At 43.7% G+C, this 13,449-nt stretch overlaps 1 protein-coding gene across 1 annotated transcript; it reads right to left on the reverse strand.

The window, feature by feature from the left end:
* Positions 1-3,037: 3,037 nt before the first annotated feature.
* On the reverse strand, positions 3,038-5,124 carry LOC141962258 (helix-loop-helix protein 13-like). Its single transcript, XM_074910093.1, has 3 exons — positions 4,981-5,124; positions 4,587-4,908; positions 3,038-3,075 (listed from the first exon to the last, which is right to left on the reverse strand). The coding sequence occupies exons 1-3, from the start codon at positions 5,122-5,124 to the stop codon at positions 3,038-3,040; spliced, it is 504 nt and encodes a 167-aa protein (XP_074766194.1).
* Positions 5,125-13,449: the final 8,325 nt, after the last annotated feature.

The raw sequence follows: 13,449 nt of genomic DNA on the forward strand, positions 1-13,449 counted from the left end.
CTGTGGAAAGGCTTGTCTGGCTTTGGAAAAAGGACATGTGGCTATTCTTGCCCCTGCATGCCTCAGTGAGAATGTCCTGGGTTACCCACTGCAACTCTTAGGTATGGGGGTCTCAGCCCGTGAGGATGGCTGTGGTCCCACAGAGGAGACCAAGCTTGCCTTAATCTCACCAGGAAGGTGGCAATGTGACCACAGGTCCCAGGTGTGCTGCAGAGCCAAGAGGTTAGGGGCTGAATGGTTTCATTTCCTTTAGGTCCCAGACAGGTGCTTGGGGCTCCTGGACTCAAGCACCAAACCATCTCTGGCCATTTATTGCTGGGCTATCATCTCTGACCACCCATCGCTGCTAATCTGTGACATTTGTGTCGCCTTCAGTGACACAGAGGATCCATATTGCCAGGGCAGGTGGGAAGGAGGGAGTGTCAGGGTGGCTTTTTCTTGGTTAGTGTGCTGTGCTCTTTTACAAAGGGTCCCTCTAAAAGGAAGCAGAGAACGCCTCCTTTTATTTGCCTCTGTCATGTTATTTAAGAGTTTGAATTCATAGTTGTATAAGCCCTACTTCTTTGAGGTAAAGATTAAAGAAAAAACTGAGAGCAGTGGTCTCCTCTGGGTGACACCACACGTACTTTCCTAGAAAAAAACCAGCTTCTCTCTCCCTGCTAGGTACACCTGGATCATATAATTTTCCTTCCCTTTCATGACTACAGAGGCCACCAGTGAGTAGTTGTGGGCCAGGAGGACAGTGTGGTGAGCCTCGTGCCCATCACTTGTCCTTCAGGTTTTGCATAGAGGCCTTTCAAGGCTGTCATCTGGTCACATTTGTGTGTGTAGATAGTCAAGAGGTATTTAAAGTACTTCTCACCTTCTTCACTGCTGAGCCCTGCTGACCTCAGGCTGTGAGGTGAGCTGAAGTAAGGTGATAACACAGACCTAGGTCTTTCAGGATGCAGAAAGGTGGTCTCATAGCCAAAAGACCAAGCAAATAATCAGGACAGCTGCGCTGGTACACTGTACACGTTGTGTGGCCCCACCTGGAGCACTTTACCTTTGCAGGAAAAACAGAGGTGACTTCCACGTTACCAGCTGGAGGTCCCAGCTGGGTTCTTGTGTTCTAGGCATTGCCCAAGAGCACACAGTGAAGCACTCATGGGCTTGGAGGGACTTTCAGGTAAACAAAGGAGCAAGAGGGGAGTGGACCAGAGCATCAGCTGAATGTCCTTATTTCCCAGTCAGGTCTGTGTCTGCAGGACCTGCCGTGTTTCTAGCAAAGGAGAGGAATGGATTTGGAAGAACCAATTATTTCATAATTTAGAGATTGTAGAGATTTATATTATTTACTTATTCAAGTAAAATCAATTAGGTATTTTATGGTAGGTGTTTGGATTGTTGTTTGGGTTTTTTTAAAAATCAAAATAGTAGCAAAGTAGGTAAAAGTGAAAAACTGCATTTTCAGGTGTTTTTTTAAGGTTTTCACCTTTTCAGGCACTGTGTCCTGTAAAAATTTATCCAAGTGTCTTAAGAGGATGAAAAATCAAAGAGATCCAATAGTTTGAGATGAAATGTTTTATTCTAAATAGACTGCAATATGTTGTTGCATCTGAGATGAAATACCCCCTTTTGTTTTGACAGAAAATTTGAAAAGCTAAAAAGGTTATTTTCAGTTTTCCCCTCAAAGGCTTCATCTTTGCTTCCCCCAAAAAGCATCACCGTTCAACCAGAGCAAAAACACAGTTCCTGACATGGTTTTACTTTGTAGAGATCAAATCTATGAGGAGAACTAACCAGTATGTTAAAGTAAATACATTCTATTTTATCTAGATCTAGCATCCTACCTGCTAAGAAATGGCACAATAAAGTACATTAAGGCAGAATGGTTTCAGATATCCAAGTGCACTAACAAGGCATTAGAGAAGCGTGCAAGATGTACAATGACTCTTCTTTACCAACAAGTTGATTCAGAGCCTTTACAGTATAGGACTGATGGAAAAAAAACCAACCCGCATTCAACAGATAAGCACAATGTTGGCTTTAGGGTACACTCAGGTAATATGGGTGAATTATGTCAGAAAAAGCTGTAGGCTTTTCTTCATGGTTTTAATTTTGCTAATATGAAACCCCTTATTGTTACCATAGACTGCAGAATAAGATGGCTATTCTGTGAAAACAACTCTTTGGTAATCAATTGCCAAGAGTGAACACACTGCTTTGCCTCTCTATTTTGTTGCAGGAGGAATGTGGTGGACATTTCATCTTGGAAGAGTTTTTCAGAGCCTTCTTGATAGTTGCTGAAGCAGCATTTGCTCAAAAAATCGCAAACCAGAAACATTATTGTAAAAATGTCAAAAGCCAGCTGCTGTCTTTGCATGAGCATTCAAGCTGACATGTAAGAGGGGTGTAGACGAAATGGTGCCCAAGTGCTAGCAGTCATCAGCCTTTTCATACCAAAATGCCTTGGACTCAGACCTCCCAAAGTTGTCACACTGGGAGGAAAGCATGAGAAATTTTGGAGAGACACATAGACAAAAAGACTTGTCTCTCACCTCCTGAAATCTGGGCCTTTCATGGTCTCTGTGCTCTAAATCACTGGTGACTTTTACAGTTATGGCCCTGGACATCTTAAGCCAAGCAATAGGTTGCAACAGGTGGTGCTTATTTTTTCTTTTGATCAGGGGTAGGTTTTCCCATGGACTGTAAATGTGGTTTGGACATAGTTCTCATGCAGTGGAAGAGAAAATGTTGTTGCTGTGACCATAATGACACTGATTTTTAGTCTGTTTTGTTATCTTCATGCAAGAGCAGTCTATCAGTGTGTGAGAAACTAGAAGAAAGAGAGACAGAAGGCCCTACACAGCAATGAATTAATACCAAAAGAGGCTGGATGCTGGACATGCAGCAAGAAAGCCATCTGTGACAATAAGTAAAGCTTAAGTGCCATGCTTTTACTTGCAATACTGAGAATTTAACAGCCGGTACCCAGCAGTGAGGTCATCAGGTTTTGCAATATGCTGCCTCTAAAGGTCTTCCTTTTGGGTACCACTTAATCCCACTTTACCCAAGACAGGCGGGCTGTCAGATCTGCACAGAACAGAAAGAAAAAAGGAAAGCAAAGGAAAGACATACCACATGAATTTTAAAAAATTTAAATTAGAGTTTAACAAGTCAACTATTCAGACTTTCCAGAAAAGCGGCCTCATTCAATTAGATCTTTCCAAGTGGAGCTCTTCAGAAATATTAGTTAACTAGAAGCCTGACAAAAGAGGTGATCCCTACAAAGTTGTTTGTGTTGTTTTAAAACCTGTTTATCTATTAAAGGTGGAGTAAAATAAAATATAAATGTTCTCTGTAGTCAAGAGAGTTTTGATCAGTGGTATATCAAAAGTCATTTTCTCAGTCATGTAACTGATGGAAATTAATAGGAAAGGAGAAAAGACAATAAACTTTTCTTCTAAAGTAAACTGATTGCTTTATCCCTGCAGGCTCTGTCCCTTTGACACTTCCCTGTGAAATGAAAGGGAAATATTCTTTTGCAATGACTTTTCTCTATTTATGCTGCACTTTTGGAAGGCTGATATGCTTCAAGGCCCATTTCCAAAAAGTGACAAAATCCAAAGGAACTTATAATGCAGAGGGACAGGGTTAGAAAGGGGGTTAATTACCTTATAATGCAAACTGCCGCGAACTACTGAAAATCCCTCTCTGCTCCTCCCTGCACTGCAAAGTAACAGAAAACCTGTTGCTTTCTATCTGACACCTAAGGCTCCATGTTGGGCACTTGGGTAATTTCCCATCTTCACCATATGGTGGACTGATGAAGGAACATATTCTGGTGGAAGCAAGCACAAAATTCAATCCCACACAAGGATTAAGTACACACCAAATAGAAAACAGAATAATAGTCCTTCACTTTAAAATAGAAATAATTATATAAGAATGTAGATTGCAAATAGGCATTTGCTCCCCTATACTTAATCTGCAATTTGAATGTACTGCATTGTGTATCCTGGTTCTCAGTGTTAAACTGTAATATCTCTGAGAACGTCTTGGTTACTTGAACATGTGTATTTTAAGAAATGAGATTCTGTTTATGTACGAAGTCAGTTGCTCTGCTCAGTCAAGTACAAGTTAAAGAAAACTTGTAAAGAAAAAACAAATCTCTCCATCAGCTTGCATTCTTAAAAAAAAAAAAAAAGAAAGCTTTGTACAGAATTTTAAAAAAAAGTTTAAAAATGTATTTTGAGAATAAACAAAATCTCTAATCTTGTTTGTAAAAGGAATTATTACCATGAGTTTAGCAAGTTTAGTTGTTTTGTTTTGTTTTGTTTTGTGTTGGGTTTTTGTTTTTTTTTTTTTTTTTTTTTTTTTTAAGAAAAAGATCCTCCTTGAAAGGAAGTTAGAAGAAAATGTTGGATTTGTTTTTTTTCTATTGTGACATTACTTAGTTACTCTTTTTTGAAGGTAAGTTTTCTGTTGTCAGAGCCATCTGAACGTGATAAATGGATGTTGAAAAGTAATTGGACCGATTCTCTCCCACTGGCAACCCAAAGCATCTCTGTGATCCCCCAAAATACGACCTTTCGTTCACTCACCACTCGTATTCCAGGTTGCCGGCTGTTGGCCTGGCAAACCCTTCTTCAGGCACCGCTCCACGTACGATTTGGGGTCGCATCCGGAGAGGAGGATCTCGCCGAGGAGAGCGATGTAGGCAATGGCCAGCCGGAGCGTGTCGATTTTGGAGAGGCGCTTCTCGTAGGGGAAGGTGGGTACGTGGCAGCGGAGCTGGTCGAAGGCCGAGTTGATGTTGAGCATCCTCTTCCTCTCGCGGACGTTGGCGGCGTGGCGCGGGCGGAGGCGGCCGGCGGGCCCCGGTGGCGGCGGCGGGGAGCTGTCCGCTTCAGCACCCCCCGCCCGCTCCCCCGGCCGCCCGGGGAAGGGCCGGGGGGACACCTGCGGCGCCGGGGACCAGGGGGACGCCTGCGGCGCCGGGGACCAGGGGGTCGCCTGCGGCGCCAGGCAGGAGCAGTCCAGGAGGAAGTCGTCCAGCTGAGCGCTGGGATCTGCCTGGTCCCAGAAGAGAAGTTCAGCAGCAGACTCTTCCTGCTCGAAGCTGTAACAAAGTTCCTCCATCCTTTGACCCACCAGTCTGAAGTAAACTAATGGAAATATTTGCAACTTCAGACTAAACCGATTATCAAGAAAATGAGGTTCTTGTTTCATCAGTACCCCCCACCCCCAAAAAATATCAGGGGCAGGGAGTTCCGATTGCGTCCTTGAGGGAGACTATTGCAAAGGTTTCCCCGGTGGCAAATCCAAGCGGGGCTCATGATTTAAATACTTCATGGCTCCTCAGCAGGGGAATGATCCTATTCTTCTCCACGCAAAACTAATTAGTACATGTGCTTCTCTTTATTAGCCGTTGACTGCAAAACAATGTGAATGGACGTAACAGGAGAGAATGAATTTTCTATTGACTTTCTCCTGGAAAATGCATCGAAACAGTTACTGAGTTCTTCCACAAGTTCAGTCCCTCCACTTGCTTTTTAGAGTAGGGTTCCCACAGGGATTTTAATATTGTTGTTGGTTTTGCTTAGGAGTGATTGGAGAAAAACCCAAATACAGTCTTTTATCTTTATGGTAAAGTGTTAATAGCCCCACATTCTCCTATGGCTGAACAAACAAAACACTATTATAATGCTGTCAGAAACACATGATTCTGCCCTCTTTGACAGCATAAGCTAGTGGCATCCTCTACACTTCCAGCAAAAGAATGATTGAGATAAAGATGTGGGACACACAATTGTGTTAAATTGGAACACAGTGGTACCTCATATTAAGAAAGCAAACACCACCTCTTTTTCTTACTGCATTTTCCAATTCACACTTAAATTACACATTTTGTGGGCAATGCAAACTTTCAGTGCTCTATTTCAGACCATACTAAGCACTGGAATAAAACAGCAGTTGAAAAACCACAATGGGTGCAGCCCTAGAATGGTGATCCTGGTGGGCCAAGTTTTGAGAAGAGCTGGAAAGTAGCGGGATAGCAGGTGTCCAGCATCCCTGTGATGTTTCACAAATGGGGTGGAGGGTGTTAAATACCACCAGAACTTTAAAGCAAGTGCATAATATAAGTGCGTGCTTCAAACTCTTCGATTTCCAGAATAGTTAAGCCAATGTTTAAATTCATTCAGAAGTAGCCTAAGTAATATTTTAAGGACTTAAATGAATGGAATGGAAGCATGTTTTAACTTAGCGAAAGCCTAAATGCTTTTCCTGAAGCATGTTGTAAAGAACTTTTATCAAGACACTCAATCAAATGCTTGATTTCATGCACAAACTCATGTCCTGCTGCTGTGTGAAGTTTCAAGAGAAGTCTACCGTGAAGTTTATGAGCTACAGACATCTTCCTGATACAGGACAGCTGAAAGCACGAATTTCAATAGCTTCAGATAAAGAGCCAGAGAGCAGAAAATGACCTGCTTTTTCGGTGGATCCAAAGGGATGATCAGATCCTCCATTTAACAATGACTTAGGATGCAGTTTTGCCCGGTGAAAAGAGGGATTTATTTTAAGATAAGGCATAGACTATTAATGACTCCTCTTAGTAACCTGGGATTTTGCCTTGTGTCCTGCTCCAGGAAGTTTAAAGGCAGCAGTAAACAGGCTACAGGAACAATTTTTGCAAAGAATAGATGTGAGAAGATTGCAGTGCATGAAACATTACGAATATCTTTTTTCTTCTTGTTGTGCAAACTGAGGGAGAAGCCCATTATCTGTAAATCTACTTGACAAGGGAAAATACCAAGTGTTACCATACAAGACAAATAACAGTTAAATAATGAGAATGTGTCTTTCTTTCTCCAGTCAGCTTAGGGCACAAATTTTGTACTAGTTTTGTACAAAGTAAATCCTTTGTCATTATACCAACATACCCAACAACCTAATATTGGTATTATGAAAGTCTGTGGTGACAGACAGCTTCTGCTCCAGATGAATCCCAACAAGGGACAAGGCAGCTGGCTACAGGGCAGGAGGGGATGCAGGAGGGGTGAAAGGAATGGCCAGTCACAGGTGGTAGAGCTGAGACTTGAACTTGGGCCAATCAATGTAGTGTTCATTCTGCAATGGCTTCTTCTAAATCGTATCACTGTATTTCAGTGTCATTTCAGTGTATTTCAGTGTTGTGTACAAGCAGTGTTCCAAAAAGAAACAACTTACTACAGTCCCCATGATTTGCGGTGGGGCTGCATGCCTGATCCCAGCAGTCCCATCTACACCCTTGTAAGCAGATTTGGTCCCAGCTGTGCAGAAAACAGGCAGGAGAAAAGCCTTCCTACCTGAGGTCCCTACCTCTGCACGCTGCACCATCTCTACCCAAAACACCTCTGCAGCTCTGCCGCTGCATTGTTGGCCTCCTGTGGATGCTTTGCAGTTCCCAGATTTCAGACTCTCTTTTAGACATTTCTACAGGTCCCCAGTCACTGTTTAACTGAACAATTGCTAGCGAACATTTGGCCACATTAGGCACAAACATAAGACACTTGAAAATACCAAAATTGCCAAGAGAACAACAGGTCTTCTCCTGAACAGGGCTCTAGAGGAGACTGGTTGTCCACCGAGAGCAATGGGCAGTGACAAGGAAGCTCAGCAAATAATACGTTTAGCTTTATGTGCTGGGTTCCTCTTTCTCAGCAGATGCTTCTTCAGTGCTTAATGTTTCCTTCCAGATCCATCACTGCTAATAGTGTTGCCTGGGGATATGTCTGGCTCCACAGATGGAGAGCAGATGTTCCAGCAAGCCTACTTTTAGAGTGTTCAAGGGGAATTTGGCTCTCTTAGAGAGACTCTGGACAAAGCAGAAGGGGGGAGGGTAGGGGAAGAAAGAGAGAAAACTAAGAAAAGATTTCCCCTTTGAAAGACAGCTATGAAAGAGGTCAGGTCTCAGAAGAGAACGGAAGTTCCCATCCCTCATATGAACAGTCCTTACCACAACTTCAGACCTGGGGTACTCCCAGTGCTTCTGCAACCCTATTCATCAGAGAACGAGAGAATGTACAACTAATTGGGATAATTTTGCACTTGTTTGGAAGATGTGGGTGAAGGAGTCTCCAACAGGGAATGAGGTAGCACAGGTACCACACTAAGTAGGGGTGTTGCTGCTTATAACTATGTTGGTATAATTGCAAGATCTGCCTAACCACCATTTCCTCCAAACCCTCTTCAGACCCACTGGGATCCAGAAATAACATTTGGCTGCTGGTGATTTTTAATCAGCTGGGTCTAATGAAAGCAAATTCTTGAGTCAGAACCTTTGTCTTGGGTTTATGTCTATGACAGACAATGGAGCCATGGTCATTTCGGTTTGAAGTCTTCCAGGTCTAGATATCTATATCTTCCTTTATAATTTTCCCTATCCATGCTGGGAACTACCTTCCTCAGTCCTGTCCCCCTTCCTCTGTCATCTAAACAAACCTACTCATACGAGACTCTGCAATTTTGCCTGTTTCATAGAATTTGGGGTACAAACCTGCTTTCAGGGAATATTTCCACTGCAACTTTTTCTTCACGGTACCTTAGCAGCTAAAAGCTCTTACCCTGCACCTATATATCAAAGATAACAGGGTCTCCTGAAGTTATTTGGGAAGTAGATTTTTCTTTCCCCTTCTTGTCCCATCAGCTTTATTTCAGACCCAGCTTGGGGAACCAAATGACATTTTTAGTGTAGTCAACCAAGCCTCCCAGTTCTGGCAAAATGGCTTCCCACCCCCCCACACCCCCCGCCCTCTGCTCCCCTGGGAATTTAGTTTAAGCATGTTCCCATCATCTTTAATTGCTTAATAAAGGGAATCAGTCCTTGGCCAGGACAAAGAACAGATGCAGAAAGGACCAGATGCTTTACTTTCAAGTTAGATGACTCCAAAGTCCATCATGTCATTGCTGCTAATCTAATGTTGTGCTGTGCAGCTCATCATCAGAGCTGAGAATTAGGTCCCAGATGAACAGACAAGATCAGATGAAAGATGCTAAAAATCCTGGGGAATGCTTTATCCAGGTGGCACAGTGCAGCTCTTGGTGGTGTGGCTCACTCAGCATGCGTTAGTAATGGCACTGCCAAACTACAGCTATGCAGATGGATCTCCAGGACTTGAGCTGGCCTCATAATTGGCTGGCTGAGCTCCTTACAGCCACAGATAAAGGGTAGACCACCAAGATCCTATACATTCTTTTGATCCACATGCCATGCCTAGGATACCTGAATTACTGGGCACATTGTTTGTGAAGTGCTGGGGGCAAGAAAAGTGCAAGTATTATCATTTAACAATGGAACGTGCTTCTTCTCAACCTAAAACAATAGCAAATGTAACAATTTAATGAAAAGCAGAACAAGGATTTCCAGGGCAAGAGAATTTCAAAGGGATAATGGCTATTTTTGAGATGCTCAAATTGTGAAATGAAACCTTCATAGCATATGCAGTATGTTGATTTTAAATGAAAAAGGTAACAAGACCTTTATTATTCACAGGGTAGAAACATCAGACCTCAAAGTTTGTGCAGGAAGGTACTGGTGAATGATTGTTAATATAACTTTGATTTATTTCATTATTAATATAAACTAGTCGAGGCAGTTTTTGCTTTAAGTCTTTGGTGTTTAAAAGTGAACACAGTCACGTTAACCTTTCTGCAGGGTATTTGCAAAATTACAGAAAATTAATCCCAGTCTCTAGGAGAAGGAAAGTATTTTCTCTAATAAAGACACTTACTCGTGGTTTTCCCTTTTTCACATAGTTCCTTATGAGTTGGGGGATGACCTCTGGACTGTTGCTTCCAAATAGTTCCTCATCCGAGTCTCTACACTGGGGTCTGTGACTGCTTAGTTGAGTGAATGGTCATCTTTGAGAGACAACATGTACACCAGCCTATGCTTAGCTGTACAGTTTTGATCTCGAGGGGATGTAAGTGCTCATGGGAACTTCTGAAGGAAAGTGGTGTTCCTCGTGCAGTGGCCTTAGGAAGGCTGCTTGCTCTGCGTTTCACTGCATCTTCTTCAGCCATCTGAAACATACCTCTAGCAAGGCTAACATAAAGCTGCCTCCAGGGATTGCAGAGAGTGCCCATGAATAACCCTGTCTCCATAACCGATGAGAAATATCTCTATGGAGAGAAAAAAACTGTCATTCATGTGATATCCAGTGCTGTTATTTCTGGGTTTATTTGGATATCTCAAAGTGGTGAGTTTAGATACCTTGCTGCCATTCATGGGTGACTCAGCCATCAAGAACTAAGAAAATCATTCTGCCCCTTCCTTCTTGAGGAAAAAAATCTCAGACCCTTTGCAAAACAACTGTAGAACATATGTCTTCCGCAAGGTGCATGAACTGTTTTTAAAGGGGTGTGTTATCCATTCCTGGAGCCAGAGATGGCCTTTCTTTGGGTACAAGAAATCCTGAATATCTGTGTTGTTTGTAGTCATGATTTAATGAAAAAAAGTTATTTTTTAAAAAAAGGCTCACAAATTCTGTCTCCCATACCTGCACTGAAGTTATTTTTTTCTTTAGCCTTTCTGCTTTCCCTAAGGATAGAGCTGATGAGAACACACAGCTGGACCCAGCCAAAAGGATGGGACAGAGAAGAGACTCATGCTTGTGCAGCTGCAGCTTGCACCCCTGTCCGAAATCTCATGATGTTTCCCATTAATGTGTCATCTTTGTGGGATTTTGGAGTCTGAGGCTCTCACTGTGCACCAGATCAGAGAGAATAGCCTGACGGCCAGGCTAACGTGACTGATGGCAGGGTTCTGGCTGGGCTGGGAGCTGCTCCCTGGCTCCCCCCAGCCCCATTCCCCCTCCTGCTCACTGCACCTGCACAGCAGTCCTCAGAACTTGTTAATCACAGAGGCGGCACCTCATAAACCTGCCTGGAGACCTCGGGTTTGAAAACAGAGTCACCCGGGCAGATTTACAGAGTGATGTCTGTTTGACTGACAGCTGTTGCCACTTTATGGGAAGCCAGCACATGTTCGCACTATAAAACAGGAACAACAGCTTGGGAAAACCTTTGCTTGCATGAGGTGCTTCGGCTCTGCTCTCCATCCCAGAGGTGGCTCTTCCTGGCTTCTATCAACTACCTTAGATGTGCTTTGGATGCAATCCAGTTCTGCTTAGCCTTGGTTGACTCAATGGACACAGTGGTAGGACGGAGCGTGCATGAAACCTGTTCTAATAGAGAGTTGTTGTGCTGTCTTACCATGATGCCACCCTGGGGAAGGGAAGAATCATGTTCTTTTTTTCCAGTGGGTTGATTTGTGTTGTAGAAACGTCTCTAAGAAATCATGAGAGAAAAATCAGAGATCTGGGAACAAGATCAGGTGCCAGCCACAATGACAAACTCGTCTGGAAGAAAAAAACTCCCAAATCTGCCTGAGGGCAAAGAGAGTAGCAGATGGGGACAATCAAAGGACTGCGAGGGGCCTGCTGTACTCCGTGGAAAATGCAGAGATTAAGTCTTAAAAAGCAATTTTGGAACCACCTGGATGGGCTGTTTACTGAGCATGGTTGGTGAGGACACAGCTCTGCAGCTGGAACCCAGAACAGCATGCCTTGCCTGGGAGGCTTGGAATGATGAGCACCAAGGTCCCCTTCCAGGGATGCTCAGCTGATGATGATCTCCCTCTATTTTTCAGTGTTTCCTCCTTTCTCCTGCTGGCAGGTGATTGCTGGATCAAAGACAGGAGCCAGTGGTCTCTGTGTGAAAGATAAGTGTCTCACAGAGTAGGAGGAAGCCAGTCTTGGGGAAGATTCAGATCAGATGAATCAACCTAAGTCAAAAACTAAGCTTAATTCCATTATGCCCCATCCCTCCCTCCCTGCACTGAATCAGTGGTGATCCACAGCGGCACCACTGTCTGGGGCAGGTCTGCAGAAGACCAAGGTCATGATTACTTGACTGCATGAGAGAAAGAGGTAGTGGCAAACAAATGACAATTAGAGCAAAAGACCTGAGAGCCATTCCCATCAGCATGAATTCAGTCTCCCACCATAGAAAGAGTGAGGTGTTTAGATCTATTGTGGTGGCTGCCTGTCATCTTGGGTAGGGTCCCATCTGCAAATTCCTACTTTATGAATTCTGCATCAACAAGAGGTGAGTTTTCATAGGATTTAAAGCCACAAGGGAATCATTAAGATCCTCTAGTCTGATTGCTGTGATAACACATGCCTTTTGTTGCTACTCAGAAACTTTGGCTCCAAGCCCATTGGGATCTACTTGTTGCAGTTGGATTTTTTTTATAATACATTCAATCTTGTTTCAAAGTCTCTAAGTGATAGACCACCAAAGGATCTGCATATGCTGGCAGGATGTTACTGTCTTTGCTGAAGGTGTGTGTGTGTGATTTGAGTACCCCGTCTAGTGGAAGGTGTCCCTGCCCGTGGCAGGGGGCTTGGAACTAGATGATCTTTAAGGTCCCTTCCCACTCAAACCATTCTGATTCTATGATTGCCTGGCTGTAGACCTTACCATGCCTTTATTTACTGTGAAGTGCACCGGTTAGAATGGTCAGAAGTGGCACTGGTTGACCAGTTAGCAAATCCCCTGGAGGCAAAGGACACCCTCCCCAGTAGTAAAACCACTGGGAAAAGCCAAACCACAGTCAGGTCCTCCACTAGTGGCACCTCTGGACTGCACAGCAGCACCTGTAGGAGCAAGCAAACGGAGACAGACCCCAAAAGCACAGTCTAGTACAGCTTCCCCAACAAGGCACCTAATTCCTACTGCCTGTTAGCTAGGGACCTGCATGGGAAGCTGGATCACAAACTAATCTTGTAAAGCTCACTTTAGCTGCCTGTGAAGGAGATGCTGACACTTGAACTGTCTGAAAGGGCTCTCTTTACTGATGCAGATGGAAATTAGAAGCAGGCAATGGGGTGGAATGAGTTGCCTATGAGTGGGAGAAGGACTCCTCTACATCAGCTTCCAGGAGAAGAACATCCCTTACAGTGACCACAGCCTCCCTGGCAGTCTCTAAGCTGGCCTACAGGCTGATAAACTGGGTCTGTTTTGTTACTTGAGCTCACAAGCAAGTCAATTTACTGAATCTTTGGGCATGGGAGTATATGCAAATGTATGATTCTTTCTACATACATATGCATGTCTCCTTCACTCCCCAGGTTAATGCTGGTGATATGTAGGCTGCATATTGAACCCATGAGGAAAGAAACCCTGACATTTCAAATAGTTGCAACCTCAGCATGAACCAACCACAGCTCCAGAAGTCTCTAAATTGCAGGTTGTTGGAAGCTGGGGAGGATGCCTTGGAAATTATTAGCATGAGGAGATTCCTGTGCTCTTTCCATGAGCATCCAGTACTGGCTACATCAGAGCCAGGAGAGTATGGGTTTCTGGCCAGGCACAGTATGGCTGCTCCTGTGAAACCCGTAGACAAGTATCTGTTACTGC

This window comes from Athene noctua, chromosome 7 (genome assembly GCF_965140245.1).
Source record: "Athene noctua chromosome 7, bAthNoc1.hap1.1, whole genome shotgun sequence".
NCBI classification, from domain to species: Eukaryota; Metazoa; Chordata; class Aves; order Strigiformes; family Strigidae; genus Athene; species Athene noctua.

Bases quoted from the DNA above. Each gene is read 5' to 3' on its own strand.
- LOC141962258 (XM_074910093.1), bottom strand. From the start codon at position 5,124: ATGGAGGAACTTTGTTACAGCTTCGAGCAGGAAGAGTCTGCTGCTGAA. The intron at 4,909-4,980 runs GCGCCGCAGGCG...CGGCCGGGGGAG, and splicing joins AGGCGACCCCCTGGTCCCCG to CGGGCGGGGGGTGCTGAAGC. The intron at 3,076-4,586 runs GTGAGTGAACGA...TGTTCTGTGCAG, and splicing joins GGCAACCTGGAATACGAGTG to ATCTGACAGCCCGCCTGTCT.